The sequence below is a fragment of the Cyanistes caeruleus genome, chromosome 11 (genome assembly GCF_971803275.1).
Source record: "Cyanistes caeruleus chromosome 11, bCyaCae1.hap1.1, whole genome shotgun sequence".
NCBI classification, from domain to species: Eukaryota; Metazoa; Chordata; class Aves; order Passeriformes; family Paridae; genus Cyanistes; species Cyanistes caeruleus.
This window is the reverse complement of record NC_141711.1, coordinates 17,099,335-17,111,977: the sequence shown is the minus strand read 5'-3', so window position 1 is coordinate 17,111,977 and position 12,643 is coordinate 17,099,335. Positions and strand designations below refer to the sequence as shown.

At 62.8% G+C, this 12,643-nt stretch overlaps 4 protein-coding genes across 30 annotated transcripts in view; 1 reads left to right on the top strand and 3 right to left on the bottom strand.

The window, feature by feature from the left end:
• The window catches only part of RNF123 (ring finger protein 123), a 47,563-nt gene extending 40,584 nt beyond the window's left edge, over nt 1-6,979 (top strand). For all 4 annotated transcript variants that reach the window (XM_086845172.1, XM_086845175.1, XM_086845173.1 and 1 more), the window contains exons 36-39: nt 5,671-5,813; nt 6,140-6,234; nt 6,335-6,420; nt 6,525-6,979. In XM_086845172.1, the coding sequence (XP_086701298.1) occupies nt 5,671-5,813; nt 6,140-6,234; nt 6,335-6,420; nt 6,525-6,624 (424 nt within the window). In that variant the 3' untranslated portion in view covers nt 6,625-6,979. The remainder of the gene's footprint in view (nt 1-5,670; nt 5,814-6,139; nt 6,235-6,334; nt 6,421-6,524) is intronic.
• On the bottom strand, nt 1,471-5,143 carry AMIGO3 (adhesion molecule with Ig like domain 3). The gene has a single exon (XM_086845176.1). The coding sequence runs from the start codon at nt 4,074-4,076 to the stop codon at nt 2,352-2,354; it is 1,725 nt and encodes a 574-aa protein (XP_086701302.1). The 5' UTR covers nt 4,077-5,143; the 3' UTR covers nt 1,471-2,351.
• Nucleotides 6,980-7,053: 74 nt separating the features above from the next.
• On the bottom strand, nt 7,054-9,370 carry GMPPB (GDP-mannose pyrophosphorylase B). The gene is made up of 8 exons (XM_086845177.1): nt 9,119-9,370; nt 8,973-9,053; nt 8,851-8,899; nt 8,133-8,434; nt 7,978-8,056; nt 7,755-7,882; nt 7,396-7,578; nt 7,054-7,243 (listed from the first exon to the last, which is right to left on the bottom strand). The coding sequence occupies exons 1-8, from the start codon at nt 9,245-9,247 to the stop codon at nt 7,112-7,114; spliced, it is 1,083 nt and encodes a 360-aa protein (XP_086701303.1). The 5' UTR covers nt 9,248-9,370; the 3' UTR covers nt 7,054-7,111.
• Nucleotides 9,371-9,806: 436 nt separating this feature from the next.
• Nucleotides 9,807-12,643, bottom strand: part of IP6K1 (inositol hexakisphosphate kinase 1) — a 36,471-nt gene continuing 33,634 nt past the window's right edge. For all 24 annotated transcript variants that reach the window (XM_086845164.1, XM_086845151.1, XM_086845148.1 and 21 more), the window contains one exon: nt 9,807-12,304. In XM_086845164.1, coding sequence (XP_086701290.1) covers nt 11,795-12,304 — 510 coding nt within the window. In that variant the 3' untranslated portion in view covers nt 9,807-11,794. The remainder of the gene's footprint in view (nt 12,305-12,643) is intronic.

Here is a 12,643-nt window from a genome sequence, read left to right as displayed (position 1 = left end):
GTGGGTAACACCCACTCCAGCAGCTGGGGCCCAGAGCAGCACTTCATCTTTCCTTCTGGAGGAAGATCTGGTGCTTAGATACGGCACATGCTCTGGCATGGGCTTGGCACTGTCTCGGCAGGTACAGGCCACACTCGGGTCAGTGCCCTTGTCTGGTTGGGTGCACTCAGCTGCGTCTCTTCTCTTTCCCAGACATTTCCAGGTCAAATTCAAGCCTTCCTTCCCATGGGATGCCTGCCTGGGTGCAAAGCCAGGGGTGCTGCCAGCACCTCAGCTCCACCCTCAAGGTGCCACTCACCTCTGTGTCCGACACCGAGGCACCTCGTCACGCCCCGGCAGTGCCCAGTGCAGCATCCTGGGCCCGTCAGGACACGGCGCTAACGCGAGGTGACGGGGCCGGCGGTGGCGGCTGGGGGCAGCCGGGGCACCGGCCAGCGGGGGCTGTCGCTGTGCATCCGTCACCTCCGCCAGCCGTGGGGCACAGATCGCACCGAGCTGCACAAGGTCACTGCCAGGAGCGGTGCCGGGCTGCCTGCGGAGAGCTGCTCTCCCAAACGCTCACCCCTCCTTGCACGGGGGGTATTGACAATTTCTTTGGGCACAAAGCTGAGATTTTTGCTGGGAAAAAAGCTGCTTGTTTCCTGGCCAGAGAAGCTGAAAGGATGTGTGTTAGTGTGGTCCCGATGCCACAGGGTTCTTCCCCTCCCACCAGTCACAGGGCTGCCAGCAGCTCTTGGGACCAGGGCGCTCAGCCATGGGAGGGGGCTGCAGGTCTCTGAAGGAACCTGGTCCCTGTAATGTCTGAGCTGTGCCCCTGCCCACAGCCGGTAGCTCCAGCCTCCCTGGTGCTGCATTTGATGGCCACATGCTCCTGCTCCAGCTGTGGATGGGATACTGGTGACTGGAATATGGGTAGGATACCCTAATCCCTCTGTGGGATCAGACAGGCATTTTGGGGGAGCAGAACCACTCCCTATTTCAGGAAGAGGCAAGGGTGGTTGTCAGGGAAGGCAGCGCAGGTGAAATGAGTTGGGGGCTCCATCTGCAGGGAGCACCAGAACTAAGCCAAAGGCAGTGTCAGTCCCATCCCTGGCAGTGCCTTTCCCCTGCATCTAAACCCTGCTTGTTCCTTCCTTTCGGGGTCTGGATGTGCCTTTGTGTCAGTCGGCACTGCTCCTTCCCCAGCTCCCAGGCATCATTTGAAGGACTGGCCCCCCCAAGGACAATCCACTGGATGCTTCTCTCTCACCAGCATCAAGCCACCAGCACATTTAACCCCCTTGCTGAGGCCACCTGAAGGCCATTTGCTGGGAACAGAGGCTGCCAGTCCAGTGCAGATTGCCTGGCCCCCTGTGCTGGGCCTGCAGGAATTCGGGACTCCCTCAGACCTCAGCCTCCCACCGCTGTGCCTGTGAGCTGTGGGGTGGCTGCACACTGCTGCAAGGGCAAGGAGACACTCAGCCCAGCGTCAGCTTAAAAAAATAGGCATTTTTATTCCAATGGAACTAGAGAATTATGACCCAGGAGAGGGGAGGATTACTCACATTTATCGATAGGCTGATTAGGTTACTGCCTAAATAGCTGGGCTTGAGCAGCGCGTGTCCGCCTCAAGGAGAAGCAGCGAAGGAGCGCGTGGCGCATCGGAGACCTCAGTGTCCTTGGTGGCACCGGGAGCTCTGAGCAATGCGGGCTGGGGCGCTGTGTCTCGTCACCTAATCCTGACGATTTACAGCTTCTCGGGAAGCAAAAGCTTGTAAGATTTGCTTTGCTGCGTGGCTGGTCAGCGCTGAGCTCCATCCCTTCTGCGTGGCCACGTTTGGGGAGGGCTGTGTACCCCCAGTTTGTGATGGGGTCACAGTCCCCTGCTCCCAGCCATGACATGCTGATGGCGACCGCTGTGTGCTGGGAGAGGATGGTGGCACCGCCATTCCTGAGGACTCTGGCGTGAGCCAGGACAGTGTCCCACTTGTCACAGCTATTCCTCGGCCTGGGGGTCTGTGGCAGTGGTGTCAGGTTTGGCATCTCATGCCTGGGGACATGGCAGACTCCCGGGCCTGGTGTCACATTAGGGAGGGTGGGTGCCCAAATGAAGGGGCGTTTCTCCAGCATGGGTTCATCAGCGTTAGCTGTGTGCTAACAAGGCCGTTGCCAGTGGATTATGCAAGGCGCTCTTGCTGGGCACCAGCGTGCCTCTGGCCCAAAACCCACCAGGAGCCTATGGCTGAAGCAGTTGTGGGTGATGTCAATCACTCCTGTGGGTCGTGGTCAAGCCAGGAACTCGGGACGCCCAATAATCCTGTTCTAGCAGCAATGGAGGAGATCAGCTCTTGGGAAACCTCGGCTCTGTCCCACTAAGACACAATGGGAGTATCAGAAAAGACAGAGCTGATGGACTCCGAGTCCGACTTGAGCTGCAGGACCTTGGGGTGCTTGGGGTCGGGGAAATCCTCACCGAGGGCCAGCCGGATCTTGCCATTCTGTGTCTCCCTGATGGGCTCGAGGAAGACGACGTGTTTGTTGGCGCTGGCCTTGCGGTTTGGCCCATCGGTGGCAGGGGGAGTGGTGCTGAGGATGGAGGACTGGGCGCTGCACTCCTGCGGGGGGCTCAGCGGGGCCGGCTTCTTGCAGCAGCCCAGGCAGCGGCACGGCGTGAGGTACAAGTAGATGATCACCAGCACAAGGCTCACAATGCAGCCCAGCAGGGTCGTGAGGCCAGTGCTGAAGGTTTCCCCAGCTGCCTTGGGGTAGAGGACGGTGATGTTGAACTCGCACATCCTGCTGAAGTTGTAGGGGCTGTTCATGGCCAAGCCTATGTAGACCCCTGAGAGCCAGGGCTTGGCTACGGCAATCCTCAGGCTGCCGTTGCGGTAAAGCTCCAGGGAGCGATTGCTGTTCCCTGGGTGTTTGATGGGCTCGTGGTGAGGGGTGATCCACATGTAGGTGGTGGCCGTGTGCGGCAGGCTGGTGTTACTGGTGTTACAGGAGAGCAGGATGGGCTGGCCCACCATCACCTCCAAGTGCGAGAGCTGCGCGTCTTCGGCGCTCGCCGAGCAGTTCTCAAATATGTGGCTGTGTTTGAGGAGCTTGATCAGGGACCGGGGCACGTTGTCAGACACCCTGCAGGTGTGTTCCTCAGAGAAATCTTTCACGGAGCTGAAACCTCGCTGATTCCAGCGCTGAAGCATCAGGTAGAGCGGGCAGCTGCACCTGATGGGGTTGTTGTGCAGGTACAAGCCATTGCCGATGTTTTCAGGCAGAGCTGCCAGCACCTCCACGGGGATGCTGCTCAGGCTGTTGGAGGAGAGGTCCAGCGTGCGGAGGTTGTAGATTGCCAGCCCCTGCACCGCATGGAAGGGGAAGGTGGTCAGGTTGTTCCAGCTCAGGTAGACTTTCCGCAGATCATTCAGCTTGGCAAAGGCATTTTCATCCACCTGCGTGATGCGGTTGTTGTAGAGCAGCAGCTCCTCCAGGCTCACCAGCGCCTCGAAGTAGTGCCTCTTCACGGCTTGCAGGTGGTTGGAGGACATGTCCAGGTGCCGCAGGAAGGAGGCATTGTGGAAAGCCTGTGGAGAAAGGTCCCGAATCTGATTGTGGCTGATGTGAAGGGCCTCGAGGTGCGGGAGGGCGGCCAGCCAGCGGTCGTGGAGCTGTGTGAGGGCATTGTGGCTGAGGTCCAGCGTGGTGGTGGTGGGCGGCAGTGCCTGGGGCACCCGCTGCAGCATCTGCCGGCTGCAGCTCAGCAGGTCGGAGGTGCAGATGCAGGCGGCGGGGCAGCGGTGGGGCTGCGGGGAGGCTCGGGGGGCGCACAGCTGGAGCAGCAGCAGGAACAGCTTTGCCACCCGCGGCCAGACCGGCTCCGCGGTCACCGGCGAGGACATTGTGACGGGCAGGAGCCTCTGTACAGCTCGGCGGCACGGCCAGGCTCGATGAGACGCGAGGAAAAATCTGCCGCCGTCTCTCGTTTCTCCCCCAGTGCTGGCTTGGCTCTCCCAAGCATCCACAGACGCCCTTTTGCACCCCGCGAAAGAGGATCCCGATTCCAGCCGTGGGGCTTGCAAAGACCCGAAGTGCGGCATCGCCTCGCCCGGCTCTGCCGCGGCTCACCCGAGGCTGCCTCGTACCTGTGCTCCGGCCGGCCGGGGGCTGCCGGGGGCCGGGTGGGCGATCAGCATCAGGGGGCTGAGGCGTTCGGGCGCTCCGGGGCTGTGTGTCGGGCTGGGCGGGCGCCTCGCTGCCTCCTGGAGCTGCTCATCCCTGGAGTGCGAAGTTTCTCAGGGCTCAGCGCCGCCGGGGCACATCCGCACGCTGCGACCTCCGGGCAGCCTCGTCCGAATCCCTCCCGGGCAGCATCTCCGGGAGCCGGGCGCGCTCCTGCCCCTATTTACGGGCGGGCGGTGCGCGGCGAGGGGGCCGGCCGGGATCCCATTGGCCCCGGCGTGGGGAGTGGTGGCCGCAGCGGTGGCCCTGGCCCGGTCCCTGTCCTCGTCCCTGGCCGTGGCCCTCCCTGCGAGTGGGCAGAGCGATGCGCAGCCAGCACAGACCCTGCGTGCTCGCTCGTCCCCAGGGGAGCTCAGACTACTCCGGCCGTACCCGTGTGCGGCCGCCGGAGAGCTGCGAGCGGCTGTAATCCATAAAGCGGCTGCTCCGCCACTGCCCAGCCTCTGGCAGAATGCTGCCACAAACCCGTCACCTCTGGGAGCCCCTCGTGTCACATCCTCCACCCAGGCTGGGAGCGGAGATGGCGGTCACCCCCCGGTGCTGCTGCTTCTCTCCCAGCCGCGGTCCTTCCTGCTGCCCTAATCCTCAGCACCCCGCGAGCTGGGGCTCCCCCAGCACCCCTGGCCCTGGGCTGAGCAGGAGGGCTGAGCCCAGAGGGGCCCCCGTGGCAGAGGGGGTGCCGCGGGCTGCTGGCGGGGAAGGAGTGGCCATAGGGTGAAGGACATTCAGGAATGTCATTATCCAGAGCTCAGGCGGTTTAGTGGGAAGAGGAGAGCTGGGGAATTGGTTTCCATTAGGGCAGCAAAAAGCTAATTTGGCGGCTGCGGCTGCTGCAAGTCAAGGGGCTGTTAACCCCCTGTGCCCCGGCTCAGCCTGTGCTGACTGGCTGCTCCCTTGCCCCTCTTGCCGCTGGGGTGGCTCTGCTTGCCCCTAGGCCGGCAACAGAACCAGCTCTGCTCCTTGCCAGGGGCTGTTACCAGGCCACAGCGCTGATGCCCGAGGGAGACATTAAGGCGACCTTCATCCGTCCTAGCTGTGCCCACCAAAGCCAGGGAGGGCCATGACTTCTCCCTCCTGCTTTTTTGGGGGACCCACTTGCCCTGAGCATACCCTGAGCTGTCCTGTTGGTGCAGGAGGGCCCCAGCCCCTGGCGTGAGGTTCTGCAGAGCATCTCCCCTGAGGTGCTGTGACCAAGGGCAGCGCTGGATGTTTCAGTGACCCTGCAGCAACCCAGGCTGAGGCACTGGCCCAAGGGCTGCAGCCTCAGCAAGTGCTGAAGCACCACATCAATCCCCAGAGCCTCTGAGTCGGGGTGGCAGAGGAGGAGGAGGATGGATGGCTGCCGCTCTTTGGCCGCATTTGAGCATGTTCCCCTGGACTGGGGTGACACCAGCTGGGGATGCTGGTGTGGGAGCACAGGGTGTGTTGTCTGAGGTCTGTGTCCCTCGGCAGGACCGAGCGTGCGACCGCGGTGCTGCTGGCAGATCCCTGCTTCCAGCTGCGCTCCATCCAGTACCTGCTGGGCCACGCCGAGCCCTCGGCCTTGGCAGCGGCTGCCCCGGCCACGGACAAGCGCCACTTCTCCCTGCACACCTGTAAGTGTTGGCACTGCACTGGGAGCTGGGCTGTGCTCACCACCCACCCACAGCTGGGGAGGGAGGAATGGGGCTGCTGGTGTCTGTGTACCCTGCAATGTCCCAGCCCTTTCAGTCCTGGGGACAGGTGTCCATGCCCTCCTCCACCACCCCAGCAGCAGCACTTTGGGGTGGGGATGTATCCAGTGCCAGCCCATTCTGCCCTTCTCAGTGCCCAGTGCTCCCTGTTCTGGCTGGTGCAGCTGCAGCCCCTTTGCATCACCCAGCAGCCTCAGGACAGCCTGAGGGTCCCATCCACCCCACACACGCCCAGTTTGCCCCCCCAGACACAGAGTACATCAGTACTGAGGAGCTGGCAAAGGTGGAAAAGATGCTGAACCATCTGAGTGAGGAGTCCAAGCAGGCAGCTGCTACCACACTGGTGAGTCCTCCCCCTGCCCTGGCCCTGTCCCAGTCCTTGACAGCAGATCTGGGACATGGGACTTTGGATGCCACCCCTAACTGCCTGGTGACTCCCACAGCCCACCAGCGAGGAAGACCTGTGCCCCATCTGCTACGCACACCCCATCTCGGCCATCTTCAGGCCCTGCTCCCACAAGTCATGCAAGTGAGTAGCTCCCACGTTTGACCTCCACCAGGATGACTGCCAGCCCCTGGCCCTGCTCTGTGCCATCTGGGTGGGGGCTGATGCTCTTTCCTCCTCTGTCCCAGAGCCTGCATCAACCAGCACCTGATGAACAACAAGGACTGCTTCTTCTGTAAGGCCACCATCACAGGGGTGGACGACTTCACCAAGCCAGCCAGCTCATAGAGCCCGGCCCCACACCCTGGGCTCCCCCAGCTGAGCGGGGCAGCCCCCCCACCTCACGCTGGCTTCTCCCCAAACGCTTGCCCTGCTCAGGGCTGTGGGACCCTCACCCAAAGGGGCAGGACCCAGCGTGGGGCGGGAGGGCTGCAGGGTGGGAGAGGCCGGTGCCCAGCAGCCTCTCTGCCCCATGGGCTGTTCTCAGGGAGGGGAGCCCAAGGCCTCGGCTCTGCTGCAGCGCTGGGAACACACGGCAGCCCCGAGGCCAGGGCAGGGGGGCCGAGCTGGGCGTTCGGGCTGTTAACTTGCCCCTGGCTGGGGGCTGACTTCATGAAAAGCAGCATTAAATTATTCTTCCTTATGTGGTGCCCTGAAAGATGGGAAGGGGAAGCCCCCCAGTGTTGGGGCTGCACTCAGGTGATGCTTAACAGTAAATGGAAATATAAATATTTAATCCAAGGAGAGCTGGGAGCACAGGGTCTGCTGGGGGCTGCTACATGATGATGCGTGGCTCTGGCACGGACTCGGAGATGGATTTGTGTGGCAGCACATTGGCCCCGTTGAGGTAGAGCTCGTCGTTGACGATGACATCCTCGCCCAGCACAGTCACGTTCTCCATGCGCACCTGCCCCAGAGAGGCCCCGTCACACCCCTGGGCTTGGGGCCCAGTGCTGGGCTCCTGCTCCTGCACATCCCACATCCCTGCAGCTGCAGCCCAAGGAGGTGGGAGGGCAAGAGCTGAGTGTCAATCCCCTGTGGGGGCACTCATGTCCTCACCCACTGCCCCACGGAGCAGCTCCAGCCCACGATGCAGGACTCCAGCCAGGAATGGGAGCGGATGCGGGCCCCTTCCAGCACAGTGCAGCGTTTGATGCGCACCCCGTCCTCCACCACCACGCCAGCCCCGATTGTCACGTTGGGGCCGATGACACAGTTTGCCCCAATCTTGGCACTGGGGTCCTGGAAGGAAGAGGGGCCATGCCAGGGTCAGGAGGGCAGAAAACTCTTGGCCCATGCCACTTGGCCAGCCAGGGAAAAGGAGGGCACAGCTTGAGGATGGCAGTGAGGACAGCGGTGGGACAATGCAGACAGCTCATGACGTGCCCGGGGCTGCTGTGCTGGGGGCTGGCACTTACCACCAGCACATTCCCTACGACACCAGGCCCCGAGTGCAGCTTCTCGGGGTGCTGAGCCCGCAGCGCCTGCAGGTACATGCACATGCCCGTAAGGAAGTCCTTTGGCTGCCCAATGTCCATCCAGAAGCCTGTGGGGACAGAGCCACGGTGACAGCCCCCAGCCTGAGGGTGGCAGTGCAGGCAAGACCCCCCGATGCTGCCTGCGCTGTGCACAGGGCCTTACCCTGTAGCTCCATGGCGTAGAGCTGCCCATCCTGTGCCATGGCTGGGAAGATTTCCTTCTCGATGGAGGTGGGGCGCAGCTGCGAGGACAGGGCAAAGGGCTGAGCAGGGGGCACAGTCCCTCAGCCTGGCCCAGCCTGGCACCCCGGCTCATACCTGGATGCGTTGCAAGATGCCAGGGTTAAATATGTAGAGCCCAGCGTTGATCTTGTTGGACACAAAAACGCGCGGCTTCTCCACGAAGCGGCAGATGCGGCCGGTGTCGGCCTCGCACACCACCACGCCGTACTTGGCCGGCTCCTCCACGCGGGTCACCACCAGCGAGCCCTCGCCGCCGTGCTGCCGGTGGAAACGGGCCAGCGCCGCGAAGGGGAACTCGCAGATCACGTCGCTGTTGAGGACAAAGAAGGGCTCCCCGTCCTCGGCCAGCAGGTCCCGCGCCAGCGCCAGTGGCCCCGCTGCGCGGCCGTGAGTGAGGCCGCAGGGACGTGGTGAGCCCAGCGCCCGGGTCCTGCTGGCCCCACCTCTGCCCGTGCCAGCATCCCTCCCAAGTCCCAGTACCTCTGGATCCCCACACGGCCCGCTGTCCCTGGTCCTGCCCATGGTTATCCTGACATTCCCCTCCCGATTCCCCTGCTCCTCCCGGCCCTACGCATCCATAGCCATGCTGCTGCCCATGGTGTCCCACCCCCGATGTCCCCCAGCCCTACCCATCCGTACCCACCCTAATGCCCGCGGCGCCCCCCTCCCAGCGTCCCGAGCCGTGCCGTATCCGTCCCGGTGTCCCCCCGCCAGCACCCACCCTGCTGTCCCCAGATTTCCTCCATCCCGCCTGCGCCCGCCCTCCAGCCCCAAGCCCCTGCCCGAATCCTACCTGTGCCCAGCGGCTCCTTTTCGTGGGACATGGAGATGCGGATGCCGAGCTGCGGGCACAGGGTGAGCGGCGGGGCAGGCCGGGTTACGGGGGGAGGCGGGGGGAGGCGGAAGGGCCCTTACCCGTTGTTCCTGCTCCCGCATGGCGGCTTCCAGCGCGTCCGACATGTAGCTCACCGCCAGCACCACATGGCTGACGCCCGCCTGCGGGAGCGCGGGTCAGCCGGCGCCGGGGCGGCCCCCGCGCCCCCCGCGCCCCGCGCCCCCACCTGCCGGAGAGCCTCCAGCTGGTGGAGCAGCACCGCCTTGTTGCAGAATTCCACCAGCGGCTTCGGCCGGCTCAGGGTCAGCGGCCGCAGCCGCGTCCCGAAGCCGCCAACCAGGATCAGCGCCCGCATCCCGCGCGTCCCGCGTCCCACGGCAGCGCCCGCACCGACACGTCAGCGCCGGGCGCACCGGGCGCGTCACCGCCGTGCGCACCGCCCCGCCCGCCCGAGCCCTGCCTCCGGGCCCTGCCTCCCGCCCCCGCCACACCGCCCGCCTCCAGCCCGGCCCTGCCTCCGGGCCCTGCCTCCCGCCCCCGCCACAGCGCCCGCCTCCAGCCCGGCCCTGCCTCCGGGCCCTGCCTCCCGCCCCCGCCACACCGCCCGCCTCCAGCCCGGCCCTGCCTCCCGGGCCCGCCACACCGCCCGCCCGCCCGGCTCGCAGTGCCCGCCCCGCACACTCCCCCGCCTAACCAGGCCTTAAGGCCCGTCCCGGTCCCATCGCCCCATGGCCAGGCCGTAGCTGCAGCCGGGGCACCCTGCCCGGGGCTCCCTCGGGACGCAGCAGCGACGGGGCGACTCCGATAAGAAGAGAGCAGCGGCCACAGCAGCAGCGGGCGGGGACGTTCAGCCGAGACCCCTGACCCCGGCCCCAGGGCTCAGACGGTGGGAAAGGCAGGCAAGGCACACCGCGGACAAAAACAGATCCTTTAATGGTTTTTGGTTCTCTGAAGCACAAACAGGGTGGTTATTCATGTAAAAACAAACGGGGCCAAGGCTATGTACAAGCTGTGGAGTCCCACCGCGGTGGTCCGAAGGGGGGAGGCGGCTCCCACTGAGCACCGGCAGCGTGGCCCGTCCGTCGCAGCCCAGTGAGGTGGGGAAGGGCAGGAATGAGCGCGGGGGGACAGCAAGGGGCTCTCCCAGAGGTGCGGCCTGAGCCGCCCGAGAACAGCCCACGGGGACAAGGACATGCAGAGGTGGGTGGCGATGGGCCACGCTAGGGCAGGGTCAGGGAATAATACGGCTGTTGAGGGTACCTACACCCCAGCACTCAGCCAGCCTCACTCCCTCCTGCAAACCTGCTCCCTGAAAATCCTGCGAGTCCTGGCACGGTCGGGACTGGCAGGAGTGATGAAGTAACCCAGCGCAGGGCAGTGTGCCATGGCTAAATGTCCTTGTCCAGAGGGTGGGAGGGGAGCAGGGGCTTGGGCAAGCTTTGAGGAGCTGGGAGACAGGCAGAGAAAGTGGGCGGCCCTCCTGTCCCCTTCCACACCAGTGCCACAGACCTGTGCCTGCTATGGCAGCTGTGCTTTCCGAGCGGCGTCTGCGCACATGGAGTCGGCACAAATGCGACATGCGAGTATTCCCCAAACAAGCTTTCCTGAAGTAATTAAAAAACACCCCAACCCTGGCCTTGTGGGTATGCAGAATAATGGCAACGCCATGGAACAAATCAATGAGAGCAGGAGGGAGCAGCCAGGGCCCCAGCACAGAAACAGGAGCTGAGGTGGAGCAGGGTTCGGTCTGGTACCACCAGGCCACAGTATCAAACATTAATTCATCATCAAAGGAGGCTGGGGGATATTTCTTTGGGGAGACACTGACTCTGTGAAGCAAAGCTGAACAGTCAGGCAGTGGTACTGAACAGTCAAGACAGTGGCACTCACTGCTCAGCTAGGTCACCCCTCACCTGGCCCCTGGAGATCCTCAGGGAGGAGACAGGGATCAGCCCTAAGCCTCAGCCTCCCCTTCCACCACCCCCAGACCTGTTGGAAAAGCAGGGCCTGGAAGCAGAGGGTCCCCAGGGGAAGAGGGCAGCTTTGTGCTGGAGGGACATACTCTACTTTACAGGAGGGGAAGGGTTGAAATGGTCCAAAATGCCCCGCTGCACAGCTGGGGTCATGTTAACTGCTACAGATACTATTGCTAGCCCACGAGCTGAGTGCTTGCAAGTCAGTGGTCCAGGGCAGAGTCACTCCTGCAGAGCCCTGGGCCTGCCCATGCCATGCTATCAGGGAGGGAGCAGACCCCAGGCTCAAGCACAGCTCCAAGTGTGTGGCATTCCCTCCGGGCCACAGCTCTGTCAGGGATTGCATTTGGTCATTTCATTTCTGTGTTTGGGGTGGCTACTCACAGTGCCCAAACAGCAGAAAAAGGCAGCATCAAAAGCAAAGCCCCATCAGCAAAACTCAGGGCAGAGCCAGCGACACTGAACACAGGAACCAGCACCTGACTCACCGGTGGCCCCACAGACGCTGCCAACTGTCAGGCGAGCGCCCTTTCCAAATAACTCAGGAGAAATTCAAAGGAGAAGCTCCTGAGGCAGGAGGCTCCTCACACCAGCCCTGTCAAGAGCCCTGGGCTCTCCTGCTTTCTCTTCCCTATGTCCAGGTCCTCCCTCCAGAACGCACGTGATGAGTGAAGAACCGGGACACCTGACACCCAAGCAGGCATCTACAGAGCCTCCTCCAGAAGGTGGAGCAAGTGCGGTCAGAACCATCTGGTCAGCACGAGGAGTTCTTCCATCCTGCCTCACCTCAGCTCTTCTATCCAAGTACATTTAAAAAACAATGGAGCGATACAGTTGTTTAAAACCATATTTGTCTGTTTTTCCTGTGGTAGTGGGTGGTCTTGTCTGCTCCTGCCACCAGGACAAGAATAAGAGGCCACAGCCCAGGGCTACTGGTTTTCCTCACGCATCTGTTCCATAATGTTGATGAGGCTTTCCAGCCCGAACACGTAGCCCATGTCGGGTCCGTCGTGCACAGTGGGGTCGTCGCGGAAGCCTTTGAACGTGCTGTGTGCAAAGTCAATCATGCGCACGTCCACCTTGGGCTGGCCTGAGGAGCCGGGCTCCGAGCTGCCGCCGTCCTGGAGGCTCTCCGGGACTGAGCCGTCCACCCGCTTCAGGCGCGCCTCCGGCCGGCGCTCCACAAACGTCCCCGCCCGGCTGTCCTTCCCGTCGTAGATGATGAGGAGGGAGCTGGAGTAGAAGCGGTAGGAGGCCTGTCGCTCCAACACCGCCTTCAGGCTGCGCAGTTTGGCGAGGACAGGCTCAAAGAGGTCCTTGCGCAGCTCAATGCCGTTGTGGAGATACTGGTAGAGGGCATTGCGGAAGCCTTCGATGGAAAGGCCACGCCCATAGTATTTATTCCTGCATAAGTAATGCCCTGTGTCCAGCTGATAGACCTGGAACACCAAAGGAAATGCACATCAAGCGGGAACAACAGGCTAAGGCCATGCAGAGAGCCCTGAACTGTCCTGCACTGACAGGGCAGAGGGAAGTCATCTTATCCCCATTGTGATTGAGTGGGAGCAGGGCACAGCTCTGCCCATTCCTTGAAGCCCAGAGCAGCTCATGGGTGCAGCCCAGGGGCATAATCGGGATGCCTGAGCACTAGTCCTCTTCCAGGACACACAAAAGGGGCTCACTCGTCTCAGGACCCCAAAAGTCATGAGACAACTGACCTCAACAGTTAAGAAGCCAAGTCTTACAGCAACTTGGACAATCCTCTGGCAGCAGGAGCT